At 52.8% G+C, this 27,603-nt stretch overlaps 1 protein-coding gene across 1 annotated transcript in view; it reads right to left on the reverse strand.

Moving 5' to 3' along the window:
* Window positions 1-27,603, reverse strand: part of LOC122546170 (disintegrin and metalloproteinase domain-containing protein 12-like) — a 467,862-nt gene that overhangs the window by 175,212 nt on the left and 265,047 nt on the right. The window contains exons 12-13 of the mRNA XM_087986005.1: window positions 26,316-26,493; window positions 20,280-20,375 (exon numbers count right to left, since the gene is read on the reverse strand). Coding sequence (XP_087842131.1) covers window positions 20,280-20,375; window positions 26,316-26,493 — 274 coding nt within the window. The remainder of the gene's footprint in view (window positions 1-20,279; window positions 20,376-26,315; window positions 26,494-27,603) is intronic.

Genomic DNA, 27,603 nt, shown 5'->3' on the forward strand with positions numbered 1-27,603 from the left:
GCGGGTGAGGAACAGCGTCAGGAGAGGATAGAGGGGAGCGGGGCGATGAGGAACAGCATCAGGAGAGGATAGAGGAGAGGGGGGAGGGGGATGAGGAACAGCATCAGGAGAGGATAGAGGGGAGCGGGGGGATGAGGAACAGCATCAGGAAAGGATAGAGGGGAGGGGGGAGGGGGATGAGGAACAACATCAGGAGAGGATAGAGGGGAGCGGGGGGATGAGGAACAGCATCAGGAAAGGATAGAGGAGAGCGGGGAGGGGGATAAGGAACAGCATCAGGAGAGGATAGAGGAGAGCGGGGGTGATGAGGAACAGCATCAGGAGAGGATAGAGGAGAGCGGGGGTGATGAGGAACAGCATCAGGAGAGGATAGAGGAGAGGGGGGAGGGGGATAAGGAACAGCATCAGGAGAGGATAGAGGAAAGCGGGGGTGATGAGGAACAGCATCAGGAGAGGATAGAGGAGAGCGGGGGTGATGAGGAACAGCATCAGGAGAGGATAGAGGAGAGGGGGGAGGGGGATAAGGAACAGCATCAGGAGAGGATAGAGGAGAGCGGGGAGGGGGATAAGGAACAGCATCAGGAGAGGATAGAGGAGAGCGGGGAGGGGGATAAGGAACAGCATTAGGAGAGGATAGAGGAGAGCGGGGGTGATGAGGAACAGCATCAGGAGAGGATAGAGGAGAGCGGGGGTGATGAGGAACAGCATCAGGAGAGGATAGAGGAGAGGGGGGAGGGGGATAAGGAACAGCATCAGGAGAGGATAGAGGAAAGCGGGCGGATGAGGAACAGCATCAGGAGAGGATAGAGGAGAGGGGGGAGGGGGATAAGGAACAGCATCAGGAGAGGATGGGGGGATGAGGAACAGCATCAGGAGAGGATAGTGGGGAGAGTGGGGATGAGGAATAGCATCAGGAGAGGATAGAGGAGAGCGGGGAGGGGGATAAGGAACAACATCAGGAGAGGATAGAGGAGAGCGGGGAGGGGGATAAGGAACAGCATCAGGAGAGGATAGAGGAGAGCGGGGAGGGGGATAAGGAACAGCATCAGGAGAGGATAGAGGAGAGCGGGGAGGGGGATAAGGAACAGCATCAGGAGAGGATAGAGGAGAGCGGGGGTGATGAGGAACAGCATCAGGAGAGGGTCGAGGGGAGGGGGGAGGGGGATGAGGAACAGCATCAGGAGAGGATAGAGGAGAGCGGGGAGGGGGATAAGGAACAGCATCAGGAGAGGGTCGAGGGGAGGGGGGAGGGGGATGAGGAACAGCATCAGGAGAGGATAGAGGAGAGCGGGGAGGGGGATAAGGAACAGCATCAGGAGAAGATAGAGGAGAGCGGGGATGATGAGGAACAGCATCACGAGAGAATAGAGGAGAGCTGGGAGGGGGATAAGGAACAGCATCAGGAGAGGATAGAGGGGGATGAGGAACAGCATCAGGAGAGCATGGGGGTGATGAGAAACAGCATCAGGAGAGGATAGAGGGGAGGGAGTAGGGGGATGAGGAACGGCATCAGGAGAGGATAGAGGAGAGAGGGGGGATGAGGAACAGCATCAGGAGAGGACAGAGGGGAGCGGGGAGGGGGATGAGGAACAGCATCAGGAGAGGATAGTGGAGGGGGGGGAATGAGGAATACCATCAGGAGAGGATAGCGGAGTGGGGGATTAATGAGGAACAGCATCAGGAGAGGATAGAGGGGAGCGGGGAGGGGGATACGGAACAGCATCAGGAGAGGATGGGGGGATGAGGAACAGCATTAGGAGAGGATAGAGGAGAGTGGGAGGGGGATAAGGAACTGCATCAGGAGAGGATGGGGGGGATGAGGAACAGCACCAGGAGAGGATAGTGGGGAGAGTGGGGATGAGGAACAGCATCAGGAGAGGATATAGGAGAGCGGGGAGGGGGATAAGGAACAGCATCAGGAGAGGATAGAGGAGACCGGGGTGGATGAGGAACAGCATCAGGAGAGGATAGAGGAGAGCGGGGAGGGGGATAAGGAACAGCATCAAGAGCGGATGGGGGGGATGAGGAACAGCACCAGGAGAGGATAGTGGGGAGAGTGGGGATGAGGAATAGCATCAGGAGAGGATAGAGGGGAGCGGGGAGGGGGGTGAGGAACAACATCAGGAGAGGATAGAGGAGAGCGGGCTGGGGATAAGGAACAGCATCAGGAGAGGATAGAGGAGAGCGGGGAGGGGGATTAGGAACAGCATCAGGAGAGGATAGAGGAGAGCGGGCGGATGAGGAACAGCATCAGGAGAGGATACAGGAGAGCGGGGAGGCGGGTGAGGAACAGCATCAGGAGAGGATAGAGGGGAGCGGGGCGATGAGGAACAGCATCAGGAGAGGATAGAGGAGAGGGGGGAGGGGGATGAGGAACAGCATCAGGAGAGGAGAGAGGGGAGCGGGGGGATGAGGAACAGCATCAGGAAAGGATAGAGGGGAGGGGGGAGGGGGATGAGGAACAGCATCAGGAGAGGATAGAGGGGAGCGGGGGGATGAGGAACAGCATCAGGAAAGGATAGAGGAGAGCGGGGAGGGGGATAAGGAACAGCATCAGAAGAGGATGGGGGGTGATGAGGAACAGCATCAGGAGAGGATAGTGGGGAGAGTGGGGATGGGGAATAGCACCAGGAGAGGATAGAGGAGAGCGGGGAGGGGGAATAAGGAACAGCATCAGGAGAGGATAGAGGAGAGCGGGGAGGGGGATAAGGAACAGCATCAGGAGAGGATAGAGGAGAGCGGGGGTGATGAGGAACAGCATCAGGAGAGGATAGAGGAGAGCGGGGGTGATGAGGAACAGCATCAGGAGAGGATAGAGGAGGGGGGGAAATGAGGAACAGCATCAGGAGAGGATAGAGGGCAGCGGGGGGATGAGGAACAGCATCAGGAGAGGATAGAGGAGAGGGGGGAGGGGATGAGGAACAGCATCAGGAGAGGATAGAGGAGAGCGGGGGGATGAGGAACAGCATCAGGAGAGGATAGAGGAGAGGAGGGAGGGGGATAAGGAACAGCATCAAGAGAGGATAGAGGAGAGCGGGCGGATGAGGAACAGCATCAGGAGAGGATAGTGGGGAGAGTGGGGATAAGGAACTGCATCAGGAGAGGATAGAGGAGAGCGGGGGGATGAGGAACTGCATCAGGAGTGGATAGTGGGGAGAGTGGGGATAAGGAACAGCATCAGGAGAGGATATAGGAGAGCGGGGAGGCGGGTGAGGAACAGCGTCAGGAGAGGATAGAGGGGAGCGGGGCGATGAGGAACAGCATCAGGAGAGGATAGAGGAGAGGGGGGAGGGGGATGAGGAACAGCATCAGGAGAGGATAGAGGGGAGCGGGGGGATGAGGAACAGCATCAGGAAAGGATAGAGGGGAGGGGGGAGGGGGATGAGGAACAACATCAGGAGAGGATAGAGGGGAGCGGGGGGATGAGGAACAGCATCAGGAAAGGATAGAGGAGAGCGGGGAGGGGGATAAGGAACAGCATCAGGAGAGGATAGAGGAGAGCGGGGGTGATGAGGAACAGCATCAGGAGAGGATAGAGGAGAGCGGGGGTGATGAGGAACAGCATCAGGAGAGGATAGAGGAGAGGGGGGAGGGGGATAAGGAACAGCATCAGGAGAGGATAGAGGAAAGCGGGGGTGATGAGGAACAGCATCAGGAGAGGATAGAGGAGAGCGGGGGTGATGAGGAACAGCATCAGGAGAGGATAGAGGAGAGGGGGGAGGGGGATAAGGAACAGCATCAGGAGAGGATAGAGGAGAGCGGGGAGGGGGATAAGGAACAGCATCAGGAGAGGATAGAGGAGAGCGGGGAGGGGGATAAGGAACAGCATTAGGAGAGGATAGAGGAGAGCGGGGGTGATGAGGAACAGCATCAGGAGAGGATAGAGGAGAGCGGGGGTGATGAGGAACAGCATCAGGAGAGGATAGAGGAGAGGGGGGAGGGGGATAAGGAACAGCATCAGGAGAGGATAGAGGAAAGCGGGCGGATGAGGAACAGCATCAGGAGAGGATAGAGGAGAGGGGGGAGGGGGATAAGGAACAGCATCAGGAGAGGATGGGGGGATGAGGAACAGCATCAGGAGAGGATAGTGGGGAGAGTGGGGATGAGGAATAGCATCAGGAGAGGATAGAGGAGAGCGGGGAGGGGGATAAGGAACAACATCAGGAGAGGATAGAGGAGAGCGGGGAGGGGGATAAGGAACAGCATCAGGAGAGGATAGAGGAGAGCGGGGAGGGGGATAAGGAACAGCATCAGGAGAGGATAGAGGAGAGCGGGGAGGGGGATAAGGAACAGCATCAGGAGAGGATAGAGGAGAGCGGGGGTGATGAGGAACAGCATCAGGAGAGGATAGAGGAGAGGGGGGAGGGGGATAAGGAACAGCATCAGGAGAGGATAGAGGAGAGCGGGCGGATGAGGAACAGCATCAGGAGAGGATAGAGGAGAGGGGGGGAAATGAGGAACAGCATCAGGAGAGGATAGAGGGGAGCGGGGAGGGGGATGAGGAACAGCATCAGGAGAGGATGGGGGGGGATGAGGAACATCATCAGGAGAGGATGGGGGGGGATGAGGAACATCATCAGGAGAGGATGGGGGGGGATGAGGAACATCATCAGGAGAGGATAGAGGAGAGAGGGGAGGGGGATGAGGAACAGCATCAGGAGAGGATGGGGGGGGAGGGGGATGAGGAACAGCATCAGGAGAGGATGGGGGGGGGATGAGGAACATCATCAGGAGAGGATATAGGAGTGTGGGGGGATGAGGAACAGCATCAGGAGAGGGTAGAGGAGAGCTGGGACGGGGATGAGGAACAGCATCAGGAGAGGATAGAGGAGAGTGGGGGGGGTGAAACGGAACAGCATCAGGAGAGGATAGAGGAGAGAGGGGAGGGGGATGAGGAACAGCATCAGGAGAGGATGGGGGGGAGGGGGATGAGGAACAGCATCAGGAGAGGATAGAGGAGAGAGGGGAGGGGGATGAGGAACAGCATCAGGAGAGGATAGAGGGGAGGGGGGAGGGGGATGAGGAACAGCATCAGGAGAGGATAGAGGGGAGCGGGGAGAGGGTGAGGTACAGCATGAGGAGAGGATAGTGGGGAGCGGGGAGGGGGATAAGGAACAGCATCAGGAGAGGATTGAGGAGAGAGGGGAGGGGGATGAGGAACAGCATCAGGAGAGGATAGAGGGGAGCGGGGAGGGGGATAAGGAACAGCATCAGGAGAGGATAGAGGAGAGAGGGGAGGGGGATGAGGAACAGCATCAGGAGAGGATAGAGGGGACGGGGGAGGGGGATGAGGAACAGCATCAGGAGAGGATAGAGGGGAGCGGGGAGGGGGATGAGGAACAGCATCAGGAGAGGATAGAGGAGAGAGGGGAGGGGGATGAGGAACAGCATCAGGAGAGGATAGAGGAGGGGGGGGGGAATGAGGAACAGCATCAGGAGAGGATAGAGGAGAGGGGGGAGGGGGATGAGGAACAGCATCAGGAGAGGATAGAGGAGAGCGGGGGGATGAGGAACAGCATCAGGAGAGGATAGAGAAGAGGGGGGAGGGGGATGAGGAACAGCATCAGGAGAGGATAGAGGAGAGGGGGGAGGGGGATAAGGAACAGCATCAGGAGAGGATAGAGGAGAGCGGGGGGATGAGGAACTGCATCAGGAGAGGATAGTGGGGAGGGGGGAGGGGGATGAGGAACAGCATCAGTAGAGGATAGTGGGGAGGGGGGAAGGGGATGAGGAACAGCATCAGGAGAGGGTCGAGGGGAGGGGGGAGGGGGATGAGGAACAGCATCAGGAGAGGGTCGAGGGGAGGGGGGAGGGGGATGAGGAACAGCATCAGGAGAGGATAGAGGAGAGCGGGGAGGGGGATAAGGAACAGCATCAGGAGAAGATAGAGGAGAGCGGGGATGATGAGGAACAGCATCACGAGAGAATAGAGGAGAGCTGGGAGGGGGATAAGGAACAGCATCAGGAGAGGATAGAGGGGGATGAGGAACAGCATCAGGAGAGCATGGGGGTGATGAGAAACAGCATCAGGAGAGGATAGAGGGGAGGGAGTAGGGGGATGAGGAACGGCATCAGGAGAGGATAGAGGAGAGAGGGGGGATGAGGAACAGCATCAGGAGAGGACAGAGGGGAGCGGGGAGGGGGATGAGGAACAGCATCAGGAGAGGATAGTGGAGGGGGGGGAATGAGGAATACCATCAGGAGAGGATAGCGGAGTGGGGGATTAATGAGGAACAGCATCAGGAGAGGATAGAGGGGAGCGGGGAGGGGGATACGGAACAGCATCAGGAGAGGATGGGGGGATGAGGAACAGCATTAGGAGAGGATAGAGGAGAGTGGGAGGGGGATAAGGAACTGCATCAGGAGAGGATGGGGGGGATGAGGAACAGCACCAGGAGAGGATAGTGGGGAGAGTGGGGATGAGGAACAGCATCAGGAGAGGATATAGGAGAGCGGGGAGGGGGATAAGGAACAGCATCAGGAGAGGATAGAGGAGACCGGGGTGGATGAGGAACAGCATCAGGAGAGGATAGAGGAGAGCGGGGAGGGGGATAAGGAACAGCATCAAGAGCGGATGGGGGGGATGAGGAACAGCACCAGGAGAGGATAGTGGGGAGAGTGGGGATGAGGAATAGCATCAGGAGAGGATAGAGGGGAGCGGGGAGGGGGGTGAGGAACAACATCAGGAGAGGATAGAGGAGAGCGGGGAGGGGGATAAGGAACAGCATCAGGAGAGGATGGGGTGTTGAGGAACAGCATCAGGAGAGGATGGGGTGGTGATGAGAAACAGCATCAGGAGAGGATAGAGGAGATCGGGGGGATGAGGAACAGCATCAGGAGAGGATAGAGGGGAGAGTGGGGATGTGGAATAGCATCAGGAGAGGATAGACGGGAGCGGGGAGGGGGATAAGGAACAGCATCAGGAGAGGATAGAGGGGAGCGGGGAGGGGGATGAGGAACAACATCAGGAGAGGATAGAGGGGAGCGGGGAGGGGGATGAGGAACAGCATCAGGAGAGGATGGGGGGGTGATGAGGAACACCATCAGGAGAGGATGGGGGGGTGATGAGGAACAGCATCAGGAGATGATAGAGGAGGGGGGGAAATGAGGAACAGCATCAGGAGAGGATAGAGGAGAGGGGGGAGGGGATGAGGAACAGCATCAGGAGAGGATAGAGGAGAGCGGGGGGATGAGGAACAGCATCAGGAGAGGATAGAGGAGAGGGGGGAGGGGGATAAGGAACAGCATCAAGAGAGGATAGTGGGGAGAGTGGGGATAAGGAACAGCATCAGGAGAGGATAGAGGAGAGCGGGGGGATGAGGAACTGCATCAGGAGTGGATAGTGGGGAGAGTGGGGATAAGGAACAGCATCAGGAGAGGATACAGGAGAGCGGGGAGGCGGGTGAGGAACAGCATCAGGAGAGGATAGAGGGGAGCGGGGCGATGAGGAACAGCATCAGGAGAGGATAGAGGAGAGGGGGGAGGGGGATGAGGAACAGCATCAGGAGAGGAGAGAGGGGAGCGGGGGGATGAGGAACAGCATCAGGAAAGGATAGAGGGGAGGGGGGAGGGGGATGAGGAACAGCATCAGGAGAGGATAGAGGGGAGCGGGGGGATGAGGAACAGCATCAGGAAAGGATAGAGGAGAGCGGGGAGGGGGATAAGGAACAGCATCAGGAGAGGATGGGGGGTGATGAGGAACAGCATCAGGAGAGGATAGTGGGGAGAGTGGGGATGGGGAATAGCACCAGGAGAGGATAGAGGAGAGCGGGGAGGGGGAATAAGGAACAGCATCAGGAGAGGATAGAGGAGAGCGGGGAGGGGGATAAGGAACAGCATCAGGAGAGGATAGAGGAGAGCGGGGGTGATGAGGAACAGCATCAGGAGAGGATAGAGGAGAGCGGGGGTGATGAGGAACAGCATCAGGAGAGGATAGAGGAGAGGGGGGAGGGGGATAAGGAACAGCATCAGGAGAGGATAGAGGAAAGCGGGGGTGATGAGGAACAGCATCAGGAGAGGATAGAGGAGAGCGGGGGTGATGAGGAACAGCATCAGGAGAGGATAGAGGAGAGGGGGGAGGGGGATAAGGAACAGCATCAGGAGAGGATAGAGCAGAGCGGGGAGGGGGATAAGGAACAGCATCAGGAGAGGATAGAGGAGAGCGGGGAGGGGGATAAGGAACAGCATCAGGAGAGGATAGAGGAGAGCGGGGGTGATGAGGAACAGCATCAGGAGAGGATAGAGGAGAGGGGGGAGGGGGATAAGGAACAGCATCAGGAGAGGATAGAGGAAAGCGGGCGGATGAGGAACAGCATCAGGAGAGGATGGGGGGATGAGGAACAGCATCAGGAGAGGATAGTGGGGAGAGTGGGGATGAGGAATAGCATCAGGAGAGGATAGAGGAGAGCGGGGAGGGGGATAAGGAACAGCATCAGGAGAGGATAGAGGAGAGTGGGGAGGGGGATTAGGAACAGCATCAGGAGAGGATAGAGGAGAGCGGGGAGGGGGATAAGGAGCAGCATCAGGAGAGGATAGCGGAGAGCGGTGGTGATGAGGAACAGCATCAGGAGAGGATAGAGGAGAGCGGGGGTGATGAGGAACAGCATCAGGAGAGGATAGAGGAGAGGGGGGAGGGGGATAAGGAACAGCATCAGGAGAGGATAGAGGAGAGCGGGGGTGATGAGGAACAGCATCAGGAGAGGATAGAGGAGAGGGGGGAGGGGGATAAGGAACAGCATCAGGAGAGGATAGAGGAGAGGGGGGAGGGGGATAAGGAACAGCATCAGGAGAGGATAGAGGAGAGCGGGGAGGGGGATAAGGAACAGCATCAGGAGAGGATGGGGTGTTGAGGAACAGCATCAGGAGAGGATGGGGTGGTGATGAGAAACAGCATCAGGAGAGGATAGAGGAGATCGGGGGGATGAGGAACAGCATCAGGAGAGGATAGAGGGGAGAGTGGGGATGTGGAATAGCATCAGGAGAGGATAGACGGGAGCGGGGAGGGGGATAAGGAACAGCATCAGGAGAGGATAGAGGGGAGCGGGGAGGGGAATGAGGAACAACATCAGGAGAGGATAGAGGGGAGCGGGGAGGGGGATGAGGAACAGCATCAGGAGAGGATGGGGGGGTGATGAGGAACACCATCAGGAGAGGATGGGTGGGGGGATGAGGAACAGCATCAGGAGAGGATAGAGGAGGGGGGGAAATGAGGAACAGCATCAGGAGAGGATAGAGGGGAGCGGGGGGATGAGGAACAGCATCAGGAGAGGATAGAGGAGAGGGGGGAGGGGATGAGGAACAGCATCAGGAGAGGATAGAGGAGAGCGGGGGGATGAGGAACAGCATCAGGAGAGGATAGAGGAGAGGGGGGAGGGGGATAAGGAACAGCATCAAGAGAGGATAGAGGAGAGCGGGCGGATGAGGAACAGCATCAGGAGAGGATAGTGGGGAGAGTGGGGATAAGCAACAGCATCAGGAGAGGATAGAGGACAGCGGGGGGATGAGGAACTGCATCAGGAGTGGATAGTGGGGAGAGTGGGGATAAGGAACAGCATCAGGAGAGGATACAGGAGAGCGGGGAGGCGGGTGAGGAACAGCATCAGGAGAGGATAGAGGGGAGCAGGGCGATGAGGAACAGCATCAGGAGAGGATAGAGGAGAGGGGGGAGGGGGATGAGGAACAGCATCAGGAGAGGAGAGAGGGGAGCGGGGGGATGAGGAACAGCATCAGGAAAGGATAGAGGGGAGGGGGGAGGGGGATGAGGAACAGCATCAGGAGAGGATAGAGGGGAGCGGGGGGATGAGGAACAGCATCAGGAAAGGATAGAGGAGAGCGGGGAGGGGGATAAGGAACAGCATCAGGAGAGGATGGGGGGTGATGAGGAACAGCATCAGGAGAGGATAGTGGGGAGAGTGGGGATGGGGAATAGCACCAGGAGAGGATAGAGGAGAGCGGGGAGGGGGAATAAGGAACAGCATCAGGAGAGGATAGAGGAGAGCGGGGAGGGGGATAAGGAACAGCATCAGGAGAGGATAGAGGAGAGCGGGGGTGATGAGGAATAGCATCAGGAGAGGATAGAGGAGAGCGGGGGTGATGAGGAACAGCATCAGGAGAGGATAGAGGAGAGGGGGGAGGGGGAAAAGGAACAGCATCAGGAGAGGATAGAGGAAAGCGGGGGTGATGAGGAACAGCATCAGGAGAGGATAGAGGAGAGCGGGGGTGATGAGGAACAGCATCAGGAGAGGATAGAGGAGAGGGGGGAGGGGGATAAGGAACAGCATCAGGAGAGGATAGAGGAGAGCGGGGAGGGGGATAAGGAACAGCATCAGGAGAGGATAGAGGAGAGCGGGTAGGGGGATAAGGAACAGCATCCGGAGAGGATAGAGGAGAGCGGGGGTGATGAGGAACAGCATCAGGAGAGGATAGAGGAGAGGGGGGAGGGGGATAAGGAACAGCATCAGGAGAGGATAGAGGAAAGCGGGCGGATGAGGAACAGCATCAGGAGAGGATGGGGGGATGAGGCACAGCATCAGGAGAGGATAGTGGGGAGAGTGGGGATGAGGAATAGCATCAGGAGAGGATAGAGGAGAGCGGGAAGGGGGATAAGGAACAGCATCAGGAGAGGATAGAGGAGAGCGGGGAGGGGGATTAGGAACAGCATCAGGAGAGGATAGAGGAGAGCGGGGGTGATGAGGAACAGCATCAGGAGAGGATAGAGGAGAGGGGGGAGGGGGATAAGGAACAGCATCAGGAGAGGATAGAGGAGAGCGGGGGTGATGAGGAACAGCATCAGGAGAGGATAGAGGAGAGGGGGGAGGGGGATAAGGAACAGCATCAGGAGAGGATAGAGGAGAGCGGGGAGGGGGATGAGGAACAGCATCAGGAGAGGATGGGGGGGGTGAGGATCATCATCAGGAGAGGATGGGGGGGGGATGAGGAACATCATCAGGAGAGGATGGGGGGGGATGAGGAACATCATCAGGAGAGGATGGGGGGGGATGAGGAACATCATCAGGAGAGGATAGAGGAGAGTGGGGGGGGGAAACAGAACAGCATCAGGAGAGGATAGAGGAGAGAGGGGAGGGGGATGAGGAACAGCATCAGGAGAGGATAGGGGGGGAGGGGGATGAGGAACAGCATCAGGAGAGGATGGGGGGGATGAGGAACATCATCAGGAGAGGATATAGGAGTGTGGGGAAGGGGATGAGGAACAGCATCAGGAGAGGGTAGAGGAGAGCTGGGACGGGGATGAGGAACAGCATCAGGAGAGGATAGAGGAGAGTGGGGGGGGGGAAACGGAACAGCATCAGGAGAGGATAGAGGAGAGAGGGGAGGGGGATGAGGAACAGCATCAGGAAAGGATGGGGGGGAGGGGGATGAGGAACAGCATCAGGAGAGGATAGAGGAGAGAGGGGAGGGGGATGAGGAACAGCATCAGGAGAGGATAGAGGGGAGGGGGGAGGGGGATGAGGAACAGCATCAGGAGAGGATAGAGGGGAGCGGGGAGGGGGGTGAGGTACAGCATGAGGAGAGGATAGTGGGGAGCGGGGAGGGGGATAAGGAACAGCATCAGGAGAGGATAGAGGAGAGAGGGGAGGGGGATGAGGAACAGCATCAGGAGAGGATAGAGGGGAGCAGGGAGGGGGATAAGGAACAGCATCAGGAGAGGATAGAGGAGAGAGGGGAGGGGGATGAGGAACAGCATCAGGAGAGGATAGAGGGGACGGGGGAGGGGGATGAGGAACAGCATCAGGAGAGGATAGAGGAGAGCGGGGGGATGAGGAACAGCATCAGGAGAGGATAGAGGAGAGGGGGGAGGGGGATGAGGAACAGCATCAGGAGAGGATAGAGGAGAGCGGGGAGGGGGATAAGGAACAGCATCAGGAGAGGATAGAGGAGAGCGGGGGGATGAGGAACTGCATCAGGAGAGGATAGTGGGGAGGGGGGAGGGGGATGAGGAACAGCATCAGTAGAGGATAGATGGGAGGGGGGAGGGGGATGAGGAACAGCATCAGGAGAGGGTCGAGGGGAGGGGGGAGGGGGATGAGGAACAGCATCAGGAGAGGATAGAGGAGAGCGGGGAGGGGGATAAGGAACAGCATCAGGAGAAGATAGAGGAGAGCGGGGATGATGAGGAACAGCATCACGAGAGAATAGAGGAGAGCTGGGAGGGGGATAAGGAACAGCATCAGGAGAGGATAGAGGGGGATGAGGAACAGCATCAGGAGAGCATGGGGGTGATGAGAAACAGCATCAGGAGAGGATAGAGGGGAGGGAGTAGGGGGATGAGGAACGGCATCAGGAGAGGATAGAGGAGAGAGGGGGGATGAGGAACAGCATCAGGAGAGGATAGAGGGGAGCGGGGAGGGGGATGAGGAACAGCATCAGGAGAGGATAGTGGAGGGGGGGGAATGAGGAATACCATCAGGAGAGGATAGCGGAGTGGGGGATGAATGAGGAACAGCATCAGGAGAGGATAGAGGGGAGGGGGGGATGAGGAACAGCATCAGGAGAGGAATGAAGAGAGCGGGGAGGGAGACGAGGAACAGCATCAGGAGAGGATATAGGAGAGCGGGAAGGGGAATAAGGAACAGCAGCAGGAGAGGATGGGGGGATGAGGAACAGCATCAGGAGAGGATGGGGGGAGGGAGTAGGGGGATGAGGAACGGCATCAGGAGAGGATGGGGAGGTGATGAGAAACAGCATCAGAAGAGGATAGAGGGGAGGGAGTACGGGGATGAGGAACGGCATCAGGAGAGGATAGAGCGGAGGGAGCGGGGAGGGGGATGAGGAACAGCATCAGGAGAGGATGGGGGGGTGATGAGGAACACCATCAGGAGAGGATGGGGGGGGGGATGAGGAACAGCATCAGGAGAGGATAGAGGAGGGGGGGAAATGAGGAACAGCATCGGGAGAGGATAGAGGGGAGCGGGGGGATGAGGAACAGCATCAGGAGAGGATAGAGGAGAGGGGGGAGGGGATGAGGAACAGCATCAGGAGAGGATAGAGGAGAGCGGGGGGATGAGGAACAGCATCAGGAGAGGATAGAGGAGAGGGGGGAGGGGGATAAGGAACAGCATCAAGAGAGGATAGAGGAGAGCGGGCGGATGAGGAACAGCATCAGGAGAGGCTAGTGGGGAGAGTGGGGATAAGGAACAGCATCAGGAGAGGATAGAGGAGAGCGGGGGGATGAGGAACTGCATCAGGAGTGGATAGTGGGGAGAGTGGGGATAAGGAACAGCATCAGGAGAGGATAGAGGAGAGCCGGGAGGCGGGTGAGGAACAGCATCAGGAGAGGATAGAGGGGAGCGGGGGGATGAGGAACAGCATCAGGAAAGGATAGAGGAGAGCGGGGAGGGGGATAAGGAACAGCATCAGGAGAGGATGGGGGGTGATGAGGAACAGCATCAGGAGAGGATAGTGGGGAGAGTGGGGATGAGGAATAGCATCAGGAGAGGATAGAGGAGAGCGGGGAGGGGGAATAAGGAACAGCATCAGGAGAGGATAGAGGAGAGCGGGGAGGGGGATAAGGAACAGCATCAGGAGAGGATAGAGGAGAGCGGGGGTGATGAGGAACAGCATCAGGAGAGGATAGAGGAGAGGGGGGAGGGGGATAAGGAACAGCATCAGGAGAGGATAGAGGAAAGCGGGGGTGATGAGGAACAGCATCAGGAGAGGATAGAGGAGAGCGGGGGTGATGAGGAACAGCATCAGGAGAGGATAGAGGAGAGGGGGGAGGGGGATAAGGAACAGCATCAGGAGAGGATAGAGGAGAGCGGGGAGGGGGATAAGGAACAGCATCAGGAGAGGATAGAGGAGAGCGGGGAGGGGGATTAGGAACAGCATCAGGAGAGGATAGAGGAGAGCGGGCGGATGAGGAACAGCATCAGGAGAGGATAGAGGAGAGGGGGGAGGGGGAAAAGGAACAGCATCAGGAGTGGATGGGGGGATGAGGAACAGCATCAGGAGAGGATAGTGAGGAGAGTGGGGATGAGGAATAGCATCAGGAGAGGATAGAGGTGAGCGGGGAGGGGGATAAGGAACAGCATCAGGAGAGGATGGAGGGGAGCGGGGAGGGTGATGAGGAACAGCATCAGGAGAGGATGGGGGGGGATGAGGAACATCATCAGGAGAGGATGGGGGGGGATGAGGAACATCATCAGGAGAGGATAGAGGAGAGTGGGGGGGGGAAACGGAACAGCATCAGGAGAGGATAGAGGAGAGAGGGGAGGGGGATGAGGAACAGCATCAGGAGAGGATAGGGGGGGAGGGGGATGAGGAACAGCATCAGGAGAGGATGGGGGGGATGAGGAACATCATCAGGAGAGGATATAGGAGTGTGGGGAAGGGGATGAGGAACAGCATCAGGAGAGGGTAGAGGAGAGCTGGGACGGGGATGAGGAACAGCATCAGGAGAGGATAGAGGAGAGTGGGGGGGGGAAATGGAACAGCATCAGGAGAGGATAGAGGAGAGAGGGGAGGGGGATGAGGAACAGCATCAGGAGAGGATGGGGGGGAGGGGGATGAGGAACAGCATCAGGAGAGGATAGAGGAGAGAGGGGAGGGGGATGAGGAACAGCATCAGGAGAGGATAGAGGGGAGGGGGGAGGGGGATGAGGAACAGCATCAGGAGAGGATAGAGGGGAGCGGGGAGGGGGGTGAGGTACAGCATGAGGAGAGGATAGTGGGGAGCGGGGAGGGGGATAAGGAACAGCATCAGGAGAGGATAGAGGAGAGAGGGGAGGGGGATGAGGAACAGCATCAGGAGAGGATAGAGGGGAGCGGGGAGGGGGATAAGGAACAGCATCAGGAGAGGATAGAGGAGAGACGGGAGGGGGATGAGGAACAGCATCAGGAGAGGATAGAGGAGGGGGGGGGGAATGAGGAACAGCATCAGGAGAGGATAGAGGAGAGGGGGGAGGGGGATGAGGAACAGCATCAGGAGAGGATAGAGGAGAGCGGGGGGATAAGGAACAGCATCAGGAGAGGATAGAGGAGAGCGGGGGGATGAGAAACTGCATCAGGAGAGGATAGTGGGGAGGGGGGAGGGGGATGAGGAACAGCATCAGTAGAGGATAGATGGGAGGGGGGAGGGGGATGAGGAACAGCATCAGGAGAGGGTCGAGGGGAGGGGGGAGGGGGATGAGGAACAGCATCAGGAGAGGATAGAGGAGAGCGGGGAGGGGGATAAGGAACAGCATCAGGAGAAGATAGAGGAGAGCGGGGATGATGAGGAACAGCATCACGAGAGAATAGAGGAGAGCTGGGAGGGGGATAAGGAACAGCATCAGGAGAGGATAGAGGGGGATGAGGAACAGCATCAGGAGAGCATGGGGGTGATGAGAAACAGCATCAGGAGAGGATAGAGGGGAGGGAGTAGGGGGATGAGGAACGGCATCAGGAGAGGATAGAGGAGAGAGGGGGGATGAGGAACAGCATCAGGAGAGGATAGAGGGGAGCGGGGAGGGGGATGAGGAACAGCATCAGGAGAGGATAGTGGAGGGGGGGGAATGAGGAATACCATCAGGAGAGGATAGCGGAGTGGGGGATGAATGAGGAACAGCATCAGGAGAGGATAGAGGGGAGGGGGGGATGAGGAACAGCATCAGGAGAGGAATGAAGAGAGCGGGGAGGGAGACGAGGAACAGCATCAGGAGAGGATATAGGAGAGCGGGAAGGGGAATAAGGAACAGCAGCAGGAGAGGATGGGGGGATGAGGAACAGCATCAGGAGAGGATGGGGGGAGGGAGTAGGGGGATGAGGAACGGCATCAGGAGAGGATGGGGAGGTGATGAGAAACAGCACCAGAAGAGGATAGAGGGGAGGGAGTACGGGGATGAGGAACGGCATCAGGAGAGGATAGAGCGGAGGGAGCGGGGAGGGGGATGAGGAACAGCATCAGGAGAGGATGGGGGGGATGAGGAACAGCATCAGGAGAGGATGGGGGGGGGATGAGGAACAGCATCAGGAGAGGATAGAGGGGAGGGAGTAGGTGGATGAGGAACCGCATCAGGAGAGCATAGAGGGGAGCGGGGAGGGGGATGAGGAACAGCATCAGGAGAGGATAGAGGAGAGGGGGGGGAAATGAGGAACAGCATCAGGAGAGGATAGAGGGGAGGGGGGGATGAGGAACAGCATCGGGTGAGGAGAGAGGAGAGAGGGGAGGGGGATGAGGAACAGCATCAGGAGAGGAATGAAGAGAGCAGGGAGGGAGACGAGGAACAGCATCAGGAGAGGATATAGGAGAGCGGGGAGGGGGATAAGGAACAGCATCAGGAGAGGATGGGGGGGGGATGAAAAACAGCAGCAGGAGAGGATGGAGGGGGATGAGGAACAGCATCAGGAGAGGATAGAGGAGAGGGGGGAGGGGGATAAGGAACAGCATCAGGAGAGGATAGAGGAGAGGGGGGAGGGGGATAAGGAACAGCATCAGGAGAGGATAGAGGGGAGGGGGGAGGGGGATGAGGAACAGCATCAGGAGAGGATAGTGGGGAGAGTGGGGATGAGGAACAGCATCAGGGGAGGATAGAGGTGAGCGGGGAGGGGGATAAGGAACAGCATCAGGAGAGGATAGAGGAGAGGGGGGAGGGGGATGAGGAACAGCATCAGGAGAGGATAGAGGAGAGCGGGGGAATGAGGAACAGCATCAGGAGAGGATAGAGGGGAGGGGGAGGGGGATGAGGAACAGCATCAGGAGAGGATAGAGGGGAGTGGGGGGTTGAGGAACAGCATCAGGAGAGGATAGAGGGGAGGGAGTAGGGGGATGAGGAACAGCATCAGGAGAGGATAGAGGGGAGCGGGGAGGGGGATGAGGAACAGCATTAGGAGAGGATGGGGGGATGAGGAACAGCATCAGGAGAGGATGGGGGGGATGAGGAACAGCATCAGGAGAGGATGGGGGGGTGATGAGAAACAGCATCAGGAGAGCATGGGGGGATGAGGAACGGCATCAGGAGATGATAGAGGGGAGGGAGTAGGGGGATGAGGAACAGCATCAGGAGAGGATAGAGGGGAGAGGGGGGATGAGGAACAGCATCAGAAGAGGATAGAGGGGAGGGGGGGATGAGGAACAGCATCAGGAGAGGAATGAAGAGAGCAGGGAGGGAGACGAGGAACAGCATCAGGAGAGGATATAGGAGAGAAGGGAGGGGGATAAGGAACAGCATCAGGAGAGGACATAGGAGAGCGGGGAGGGGGATAAGGAACAGCATCAGGAGAGGATAGAGGAGGGGGGGGCGACGAGGAACAGCATCAGGAGAGGATGGGGGGAATGAGGAACAGCATCAGGAGAGGATAGTGGAGGGGGGGGAATGAGGAACGGCATCAGGAGAGAATAGAGGAGAGTGAGGAGCGGGATGAGGAACGGCATCAGGAGAGGATAGAAGAGGGGGGGATGAGAAGCAGCATCAGGAGAGGATAGAGGGGAGGGGGTGATGAGGAACAGCATCAGGAGAGGATAGAGGGAAAGGGGTGCGGGTAGGCCAAGCATCACTCAGCCTCAGGATAGGAATAGAAACAGCCTTTTCTGCATTGTGTGATTGTGTGATGCTATCGTCAAGCTACACCAGTGCCACTTTGCCAAACTAGCCACAGCCCTGCACTTGACAACAATCCAAGTCCTCATTCAAGTACATTTTGAAAGCTGAGTTTTGTTTTGCCTGAGATACCCTCACAGACACTGCATTCCATATCCCTACCACTCTCTGGGTGAAAACCTCTTTCCTTAAATCCCCTCTAAACCTCCTGCCTTTTACTTTCAAATCATGTCCCTTTGTTCTTGACAGGGAACAGCTACTTCCTATCCACACTGTCCATGCCCCTCATAATCTTATTGACCTCTATCAGGAGCCCCTCCCTCCAACCTTTTCTGCTCCAAAGGAATCACCCCGAACTTATCCATTCCAGGCACCATCCTGGTGAATCTCCTCTGCATCCCCTCCAGTACAATCTTATCCTTCCTTTAGTGTGGGGACCAGAACCACAGACAGTCCTCCAGCTGTGGCCTCACCAACATCTCCTCCCTACTCTTATCATCTATACCTTAAAGGCAAGCACTCCGCATGCCTTCTTAATGATCCTGTTAACCTGTCCTACCACCTTCAGGGGTGTGTGGAAAAGCTCCCCAAGGTCATTCTGTCGCTCTGAGTTTCCTGGTATCCTGCCATTCATTGAGTCTTCCCTTGTCTTGTTCCTTCTCCCAAAGTGGATCACCTCAGAGTTATCAGGGTTAAATCCATCTGCCACTGATCTGCCCTTCTGACCAATCCATTTCTACCCTCCTGTAACCTACACCTTCCTCCGCACTGCCAACTTCCTGGCCAATCTGTAAATCATCCACAAACTTACTTTGTCCCCAGTGCTACAGACCACATAGAGGCAAAAGGTTTTTAGTTTGGAAAGGCGTTGTGTGTTGGCACAATCTTGGGCCAAAGGACCTGTCCCTGTGCTGGATTATTCTTTGTTCTTTATGTTTTATTCTATTTTGTTACATATATCACCAACAAACCTTTTGAAAACTCACAGTAACCTATTATCATTGATAGAGGATTAGCTGACTCATAGAAGATCGAGAATTCACCGGGATGGAATCCTGTAACTAGGAATCAGTGGTTGGAGAAAGTGAGGACTGCAGATGCTGGAGATCAGAGCTGAAAATGTTTTGCTGGAAAAGCGCAGCAGGTCAGGCAGCATCCAAGGAGCAGGAGAATCGACGTTTCGGGCATGAGCCCTTCTGGGCCATCATTATTTACAATGTACATTAATGATTTGGAGGACGGAAGTGAATGTATTACAGCCAAGTCAGTGAATGGCGTAATAGGTGGGAAGGCACGTGGTGAGAATGGCATGAAGAGTCTATGGAAGGATATAGGCAAAAGTGAGGACTGCAGATGCTGGAAACCAGAGTTTAGATTAGAGTGGTGCTGGAAAAGCACAGCAGGTCAGGCAGCATCCGAGGAGAAGGAAAATCGATGTTTCGGTCAAAAGCCCTTCATCAGACTTAGAAGATAGCATATAATGTGGAAAAATGTGACATTATGAGGCAGGAGAAATAGAGGAGCTGAATATTATTTAAATGGAGAAAGACTACAGAAAGCTACACAACAGTGGGATTTGGAAGTTCTTGTCTATGAATTACAAAAAGCTAGCAGTTAGTATATTTTACGCTTTACTATAATTACTGCAGTGTTTAACTTTTAACATTGTTCTTTCTTTCTGCCTTGTTCTTCAGATTCTGTACCTCGGTACTTGTACCTAAGATGGCGCCTTGTGTGGCTACATTGTAGACTTTTCACTGTAGTTCTGTACTTCTATACTTGAGCACACATATCAGTGAAATCAAATCAAATCAACCTCTGACATCTGAGACCTGTAAGTTTCCTTAATTATTCTTGGAATATCTAACTTAATTGTTTGTTTAGTTTCTTCAATATTTTATTCTTGAGAAGGGGACTGTTTACAAGAGCCTTGGTCACATGGTGTGTGATCAGCTTTGAAAAGCTGTGAGCAATAGGAAAAGCAAGTGGAATATAGGTCTTTATTTTAAAGAAAATGGACTACAAATGTTGGGAAGCCTTGCTTAAACGGTACAACGCACCGGTCATTCCACAGCTGGAACACTGAACAGTTTGGGGCTGTTATCTCAGGAAAAATAGACTGGCATTGGAAGCAGTCCACAGAAGGTGCACTAGGCTTGATAAGAGGTGAGGAGGGATTTTGTTATGATGAGAGGTTGCTTAGCCTGTACTCATTGCAGCTTTCAGAGTGAGAGGAGATCCTCCTGAAACGTACAAGGTTCTTGGGGAGTTAACAAGATCGATGTGGAAAGGTTGCTTCCCCTGTGGGACAGTCTAGGACTAGAGGGCATGCTTTCAGAGTAAATCATTTCAATTGAAGACAGAGATGGCAAAGCTATTTCTTCTCAGGCTGTAGTGAGTCTGTGGGATTCTTTACCACAGAGCACTGTAAAAACTCAGTCACTGAGTATATTCAAAGTTGAGAGAGACAGATTTTTAAATCAGTGAGAGAATTAAGTGTTATGGACTTAAATCAGGAAAGTGGAGTTGAGGATTATCAGATGAGCCATGAACGAGTTGAATGATGGAGCAGACTTGATAGGTTGTATAGACTAATTCTGTGCCTCCAGCTTATGGTCTAGTGTTAACACAAACACTTTGCTCTTGCTGTCTGTGCCTATTAAGAAAGCCTAGGATGCTGATTGTGTTATTACCCCCACCCTTATTGTTTCCAGTGTGACACAGAATGATCCAATCAGCTCTTACTTTGCAGTTCTTACAACAGAGGCCAGTGTCCCAGGAGCACTGGGCACCAGGTTTGAAATGACACGTCAAGGGCTCACAGCAGGGGTCTGTACACTCCTGAGGGCAAAACAAATACACAAATTCATGGTTACTAAGGTGACATCTCAACTTTTCAATGACACAACCATAAAGCAGTAACATGGTTTACTCTGACTATATGCACTGAGTCAGAAGATCATGGACCTGACATTCTGTTCCACGGTTTGAGCACAAAATATGACAAATGCTACAGTTAATTCCTGAGAGTGGTGGACATTTTACAATGTCCCATCTCTCATTAACTCCTGAACAAGGTTTCCTCAGTGTTGTTGGGTCAAAGTTGGAAATCCTTTCCTCACAGCATTTTGGATACAACTACACCAGTGGCCCACGGCATTTCAATAAGGAAGCTCACTCCCAGCTTCTCAAGGGCATACTGTAATGGAAATAAATATTGGCTCAGCCAGTGAATCCCAAAACAAGTCACAAAGATTTCTTAGGGAGATATCATGGGATTGTTTACAATATTGAATAAATCAACATACAATAAAAAATTCTGACCCTTTGAAACAATTCATTCAGCAGGAAAAAAGGATTCTGATTCATTGGCAAGTCCAACTCTGATTGGTTAACCAGTTAAAAATCACACAACACCAGGTTATCGCACAGCGTTAAGCAAAGCTCCGAAAGCTTGGACTTTCAAATAAACTTGTTGGACTGTAACCTGGTATTGTGTGATTTTTTTTAACTTTGTCCAGCCCAGTTTAACACCAACACCTCCACATCCTGGTTAGTTGAAGTGCTGACATGGAGAAAACAAACAGGAATCATCGTCTCTCCAGACTTCCAGGTAATTCAAATAAAAGGCTCCTTTCACTTACAAGGAACGGACACCTGCATATGAATGTCTGACATTCTCAGCTAGCATAAATAAGGCTCATTAGAAACTCAGAGGGGAAAGTGAGGTCTGCAGATGCTGGAGATCAGAGCTGAAAATGTGTTGCTGGAAAAGCGCAGCAGGTCAGGCAGCATCCAGGGAACTGGAGAATCGACGTTTCGGGCATAAGCCCTGAAGAAGGGCTTATGCCCGAAACGTCGATTCTCCTGTTCCCTGGATGCTGCCTGACCTGCTGCGCTTTTCCAGCAACACATTTTCAGCTCATTATAAACTCAACCAATTATCCAAGATCAGCTGTCAGTGTTAGTGGTAACGCACTCTGAATTGCTCTTCAAATTGAGAAATCACATCTCTCAGTTCCAAAGAGGACATGAAGCTTAAGTGTTGAGTAGCAAGAGCTTTATTAAAGAAATGTTCACTCTAGAGCAAGCAGAGTTAGACTAAGATGTATCCTGTCCAAAATGGTGAATTATATCATCATACTGCTGCATGATCAGTCCCTTCAAGTGACAGTCCATTATTCTAACATAAATACACCAACATTCTTCCAACATTACATTACATCAGAGGTTCCTGCAATGAAAACATTCACAATCATATATACAACAGTCAGTAGGGGCATGAAAAGGGCGAATAGCCAACGTCTTTTCCCTGGGATAGGAGAGTCCAGAAGTGGAGGGCATAGGTTTAGGGTGAGAGGGGAAAGATATAAAAGGGACATAAAGGGCTAACATTTTCATGCAGACAGTGGTATGTGTATGGAATGAGCTGCCAGAGGAAGTGGTGGGGGCTGGTACAATTACAACATTTCAAAGGCATCTGGATGGGTATATGAATAGGAAAGATTTAGAAGGATATGGGCCAAGTGATGCCAAATGGGACGAGATTAGGTTGGGATATCTGGTCAGCATGGATGAGTTGGACAGGAGAGTTTGTTTCTGTGCTGTACATCTCTATGACTCAATAAGATATTTGGGAGGACATCAATTCCTGTGTGGCTGTCAGTGCACCTCATGTGTCTGTTTATTTTTCTGGTTGGCTTTAACCTCGAGTGTTTTGAGTGTATGAGGAACATCATCCGTTGTCTTTTCCTGAGTTGACTGAATGTTCTGAAGTTTAGACAAGTTGATGGGTATTCTCTACTAAGGTACTGTCGCCCTGAGATGCTTCAGTTACTGCTCTGTCCTCTGGTATATCCAGGTCTCTCATTAGTTCAATGACTTGTGGAATCTTGAACTAATGCTGTGCTCTAGTATGCTGACAAAATTTATCTCAGTCTTTTGGAAAGTGATCCTTGTTTTGGAATTACCTTGAAGGAATGTTTATCTTTAAGGAAGTTCTGAACAAATCTTCCTGCCAAACCATGTTTGAGTGGCTGGATGAGGAAATGTTGGTCGGATATGTCAAACTTCATTCGACTTTAGACCATCCATAAACTCTTGTGATAAAAATGGTGGACCATGATCACTAATAGGTTGTTCTGGATAACCAAACCTCACAAGTATCTCCCTCAGTCTTTCAATGGCTTTCTCTGAAGATTTTGGCTTCATCGATTGCAACTTCAGGCCATTTTGTTTGTGTATCTCCCATTACAAGAGTCTTTTGTAAACCTCTCCCCTGTCACCTTAACAATGTGCCTCCTAGTCCTGAAATTTCCCATCCTAGGAAAAAGACAACTACCATTAACTATCTATACCTCTCATAATTTTATAAACTTCTATCAGGTCACCTCTCAACCTCATACGCTCCACTGAAAATACTTTCAGCATATCCGGTCTTTCTTTAAAACTTAAACCTTCCATATCTGGCAACATCCTGGTAAATCTCTTCTGAACTCTCTCTAGCTTAATAATATCCTTCCAATAACTGGGTAACCAGAACTGGACACAGTATTCCAGAAAAGGCCTCATTAATGTCCTGTACTACCTCAACATGACTTCCCAACTCCTATACTCAAAGGACTGCGCAACGAACTCAAGAGTGCTAACTGCCTTTTTAACCACCCTGTCTGTATGTGACAGAAACTTCAAAGAATTATGTACCTGAGCCACTAGGTCTCTCTGTCTTACAACAGCACCCAAGGCCCTACCATTAATTGTAAAGGTCCTACACCTGTTTATTTTACCAAAATGTAATACCTCACATTTATCCAAATTGAACTCCATTAGCCATTTTTCAGCCCTCTGATCCATTTGATTAAGATCCTCTTGTAATCTTAGATACCCTTCTTTACTGTTGACGATGCCATCCCTCCACTTCCCCCACCTCTGCCCTCTAACCCCATGCCTCCAACTGCAATAGGGACAGAACCCTCCCAGTCCTCACCTTCCACCCCACCAACCTCTGTACACATCGCATCATCCTCCGGCATTTCCGCCACCTACAAACTGACCCCACCACCAGAGATACATTTCCCTCCCCACCCCTCTCCGCTTTCTATAAAGACCGTTCCCTCTGCGACTCCCTCGTCAGGTCCATGCCTCCCAATAACCCACCTTCCCCTCCTGGCACCTTCCCCTGCCACTGCAGGAATTGCGAGACCTGCGTCCACACCTCCCCCCTCATCTCTGTCCAAGGCCCCAAAGGAGCCTTCCACATCCATCAAAGTTTCACTTGCACTTCCACATGTGTCATTTACTGTGTCCGTTGCTCCCGATGCAGTCTCCTCTACATTGGGGAGACAGGACGCCTACTTGCAGAGTAGGGAACATCTCCGGGACATCCACACCAATCAATCCCAACGTCCTGTGGCCGACTCTTCAACTCCTCTCCCACTACGCCAACCAAATGCAGGTCCTGGGTCTCTTCCATCGCTATGCCCTGACCAACCGATGCCTGGAGGAAGAACGCCTCACTTACCTTGGGACCCTCCAACCACACAGCATCAATGTGGATTTCATCAGTTTCCTCATTTTCTTTCTCTTTCCCCCACCCCACACCCCCACCTTATCCCAATTCCAACCTTCTAACCTGGCACCGTCCTCATCTTTCTTCCCACCAATCTGGTCCACCCTCCTGTCTGACTCATCACAATTACCCCCCCACCTCCATCAACCTATCGCATTCCCAGCTACCTTGCCACTAGCCCCACTCCCCTCCCATTTATCTCACCAGCCCCTGGTTCACAGCCTCATTCCTGATGAAGGGCTTTTGCCTGAAGTGTCGACTGTCCTGCTCCTTGGATTCTGCCTGACCAGCTGTGCTTTTCCAGCACCATACTCTCAAATCCAAACTTCTTCACTGTCTACAAAGCCACCAATTTTGGTGTCATCCCCAAACTTATGAACCATATTTTATATTTGCATCCAGGTCATTCATTGATGAAGCAGCTGAAGATGGTTGGGCCTAGCTCACTGCCTTGAGGACCTCCTGCAGTGATGTCCTGGAGCTAAGATGACAGACCTCCCTTCCTCAGGGCAATTAGTGTAACACAATAAATTCTGCCCTCGCCATAAACAGCCATATCCTATGTGAACATGTCATAATTTGATTGGATTTATGTGGGTGAATAATCAGGGACATAATTTTAAAGTGAAAGGCAGGAGGTTTAGAGGAAAAACCTTTTCACCCAGAGGGTGGAGGTGTCTGGAATGCACTGCCTCGGAGGGTAGTTGAGGCAGCAAACCTCATAACCTATTAAAAAATTTTAAATAAGCACTTGGAATATCATAACATTCCACTGTTATGCACCTAGTGCTAAATGTAGGAGAGTCCAGATTTCAAGCAGTTTTTTTGTCAGCGCAGACTTGATGGGCTGTAGAGCCTCTTCTATACTGTATGATTCTGTGAGTTATAAATATTTCACTCATGTGTACGGATTTGAGTACAATTGAATAGTATTATTAACACTTGTGGAATGTGGGGGAGAATGAATACTGTTGGATAAGTGTATGTAAATGTGTAATCCTTTTCATCTCCATGTAGGAATCTCCTTGAGCAAATTGCTGCTAATGGGGTTTTTATAAATGACCTGGAGGAGGGGCTAGAAGGTTGGGTGAGCAAGTTTGCGGATGATACGAAAGTCGGTGGAGTTGTTGACAGTGAGGAAGGATGTGGCAGGTTACAGCGGGATATAGATAAGCTGCAGAACTGGGCAGAAAGGTGGCAAATGGAGTTCAATGTAGCTAAGTGTGAGGTGATTCACTTTGGTAAGAGCAACAAAAAGATGGGGTACTGGGCTAATGGTCGGATACTTGGTAGTGTGGATGAGCAGAGGGATCTTGGTGTCCATGTACACAGATCTTTGAAAGTTGCCACCCAGGTAAATAGTGCGGTGAAGAAGGCATATGGCGTACTGGCTTATATTGGTAGAGGAATTGAGTTCCTGAGTCCTGAGATCATGTTGCAGTTGTATAAGATTCTGGTGCGGCCGCATCTGGAATATTGTGTGCAGTTTTGGTCGCCATACTATAGGAAGGATGTGGAGACACTGGAATGGGTGCAGAGGAGGTTTATCAGGATGTTGCCTGGTATGGTAGGAAGATCGTATGAGGAAAGGCTGAGGCACTTGGGGTTGTTTTCATTGGAGAAAAGAAGGTTTAGGGGTGACTTGATAGAGGTGTACAAGATGATTAGGGATTTAGATAGGGTTGACCGTGAGAACCTTTTTCCACGTATGGAGTCAGCTATTACGAGGGGGCATAGCTTTAAATTAAGGGGTGGTAGGTATAGGACAGATGTTAGGGGTAGGTTCTTTACTCAGCGAGTCATGAGTTCATGGAATGCCCTGCCAGTAGCAGTGGTGGACTCTCCCTCTTTATGGGCATTTAAGCGGGCATTGGATAGGTATATGGAGGATAGTGGGCTAGTGTAGGTTGGGTGGGCTTGGATCGGCGCAACATCGAGGGCCAAAGGGCCTGTACTGCGCTGTATTCTTCTATGTTCTATTTCCTATCACTAGCTCGACATCAAATGTAGTTTATTTGTTGCAGAACATTTTAGAAAGTCCCTATTTATGTGAAAACTCAATAGATGAATAGTTTTTTTTTGTACAAGACTCATGCTTGTTAAGAAAAAATGAGCTGGTCAGAACTAAGCCAACAGATTCCTGTCACAACTTGAACCAATTCTACATTGACACAAAGCCTCTAATTCACAGAAAATAAAAGCCTCCGCCTTACCTCAGGTTTGCCGCAGTCACAATCCTCGCCTTTCTCTAAGCGTAAGTTGCCACATTCGTAGGAAGTAAACAGTTGGTCGGGACTTGGGACATTGTATAGACACGTCCCGAGTCCATTGTGGAGATTGTTCACCAAGTCCACATGGCTGCAATTACTGAAGACTGTTGGCAAAACTGAACTGAAGGTAAAAATACACAACAGTGTCAAAGACATGTCAAAGGAAAATGACAACGCAGAGGAAACTGAGAAAGCAACAATGTAGGGCTAGAGGGAGTAAGGAGAATCAGTTGATAAGGTGGGGAAAGACCATCAGTTATTAAGGTGGGGAAGGAGCATCAGTTATTAAGGTGGGGAAAGACCATCAGGTAATAAGGTGGGGAAGGAGCATCAGTTATTAAGGTGGGGAAGGAGCATCAGTTATTAAGGTGGGGAAGGAGCATCAGTTATTAAGGTGGGGAAAGACCATCAATTATTAAGGTGGGGAAGGAGCATCAGTTATTAAGGTGGGGAAAGACCATCAGGTAATAAGGTGGGGAAGGAGCATCAGTTATTAAGGTGGGGAAGGAGCATCAGTTATTAAGGTGGGGAAGGAGCATCAGTTATTAAGGTGGGGAAGGAGCATCAGTTAAGTTTTCTTTCCCAAGAGCCCATGCTGCATTTGCAGACAGGCTGAATGGCCTTGTTCTGTGCATTGATCTTTCAATATTTCGACAAACACTCGGGAATATTTATCCAAGAAAGAGTGCACAGGTCTCCTTCATAGGGGGAGCAATTCTGGTACAATCTAGATAGAGTACAACAAACAGGAAAGAAAGGAGTAACACTGATATGTTCTAAACCAAAAACATTTTTTAAAAATGCTAATGTACAGATGTCCTAATAATAGCACATGGGAGGAAGGATTATAAATGCAGAAATTGCTAGAGTGGTATGCAGACAACAATGTAGGGATTTTAATGTAAAGTCAGAATCATAGAACTTTAGAGTACAGAAGGAGGCCATTTGACCCATTGTGTCTGTACTGGCTCTTGTCTGTATCCAGCCAGTCCCATTCTCCAGCCCTATCTCCGTAGCCCTCCAACTTAATCACGTTCAAATACATATCCAATTCTCTGTTGAAACCTCCTTTGAAATCCGCCTCCACCACGCTCCCAGGCAGCACATTCTAAATCCGAACAACTCTCTGAGTAAAGAAGTTTCTTCTCATCTCCTCCCAGCTCTTGCTGACAATCTTGAAATTGTGACTCTTAGTTACTGACATACCAATTAGTGGAAACAGAATATCCTC

Source organism: Chiloscyllium plagiosum, unplaced genomic scaffold (assembly GCF_037043375.1).
Source record: "Chiloscyllium plagiosum isolate Xiang-an unplaced genomic scaffold, Cpla_swu_hap1 HiC_scaffold_1, whole genome shotgun sequence".
NCBI lineage: Eukaryota > Metazoa > Chordata > Chondrichthyes > Orectolobiformes > Hemiscylliidae > Chiloscyllium > Chiloscyllium plagiosum.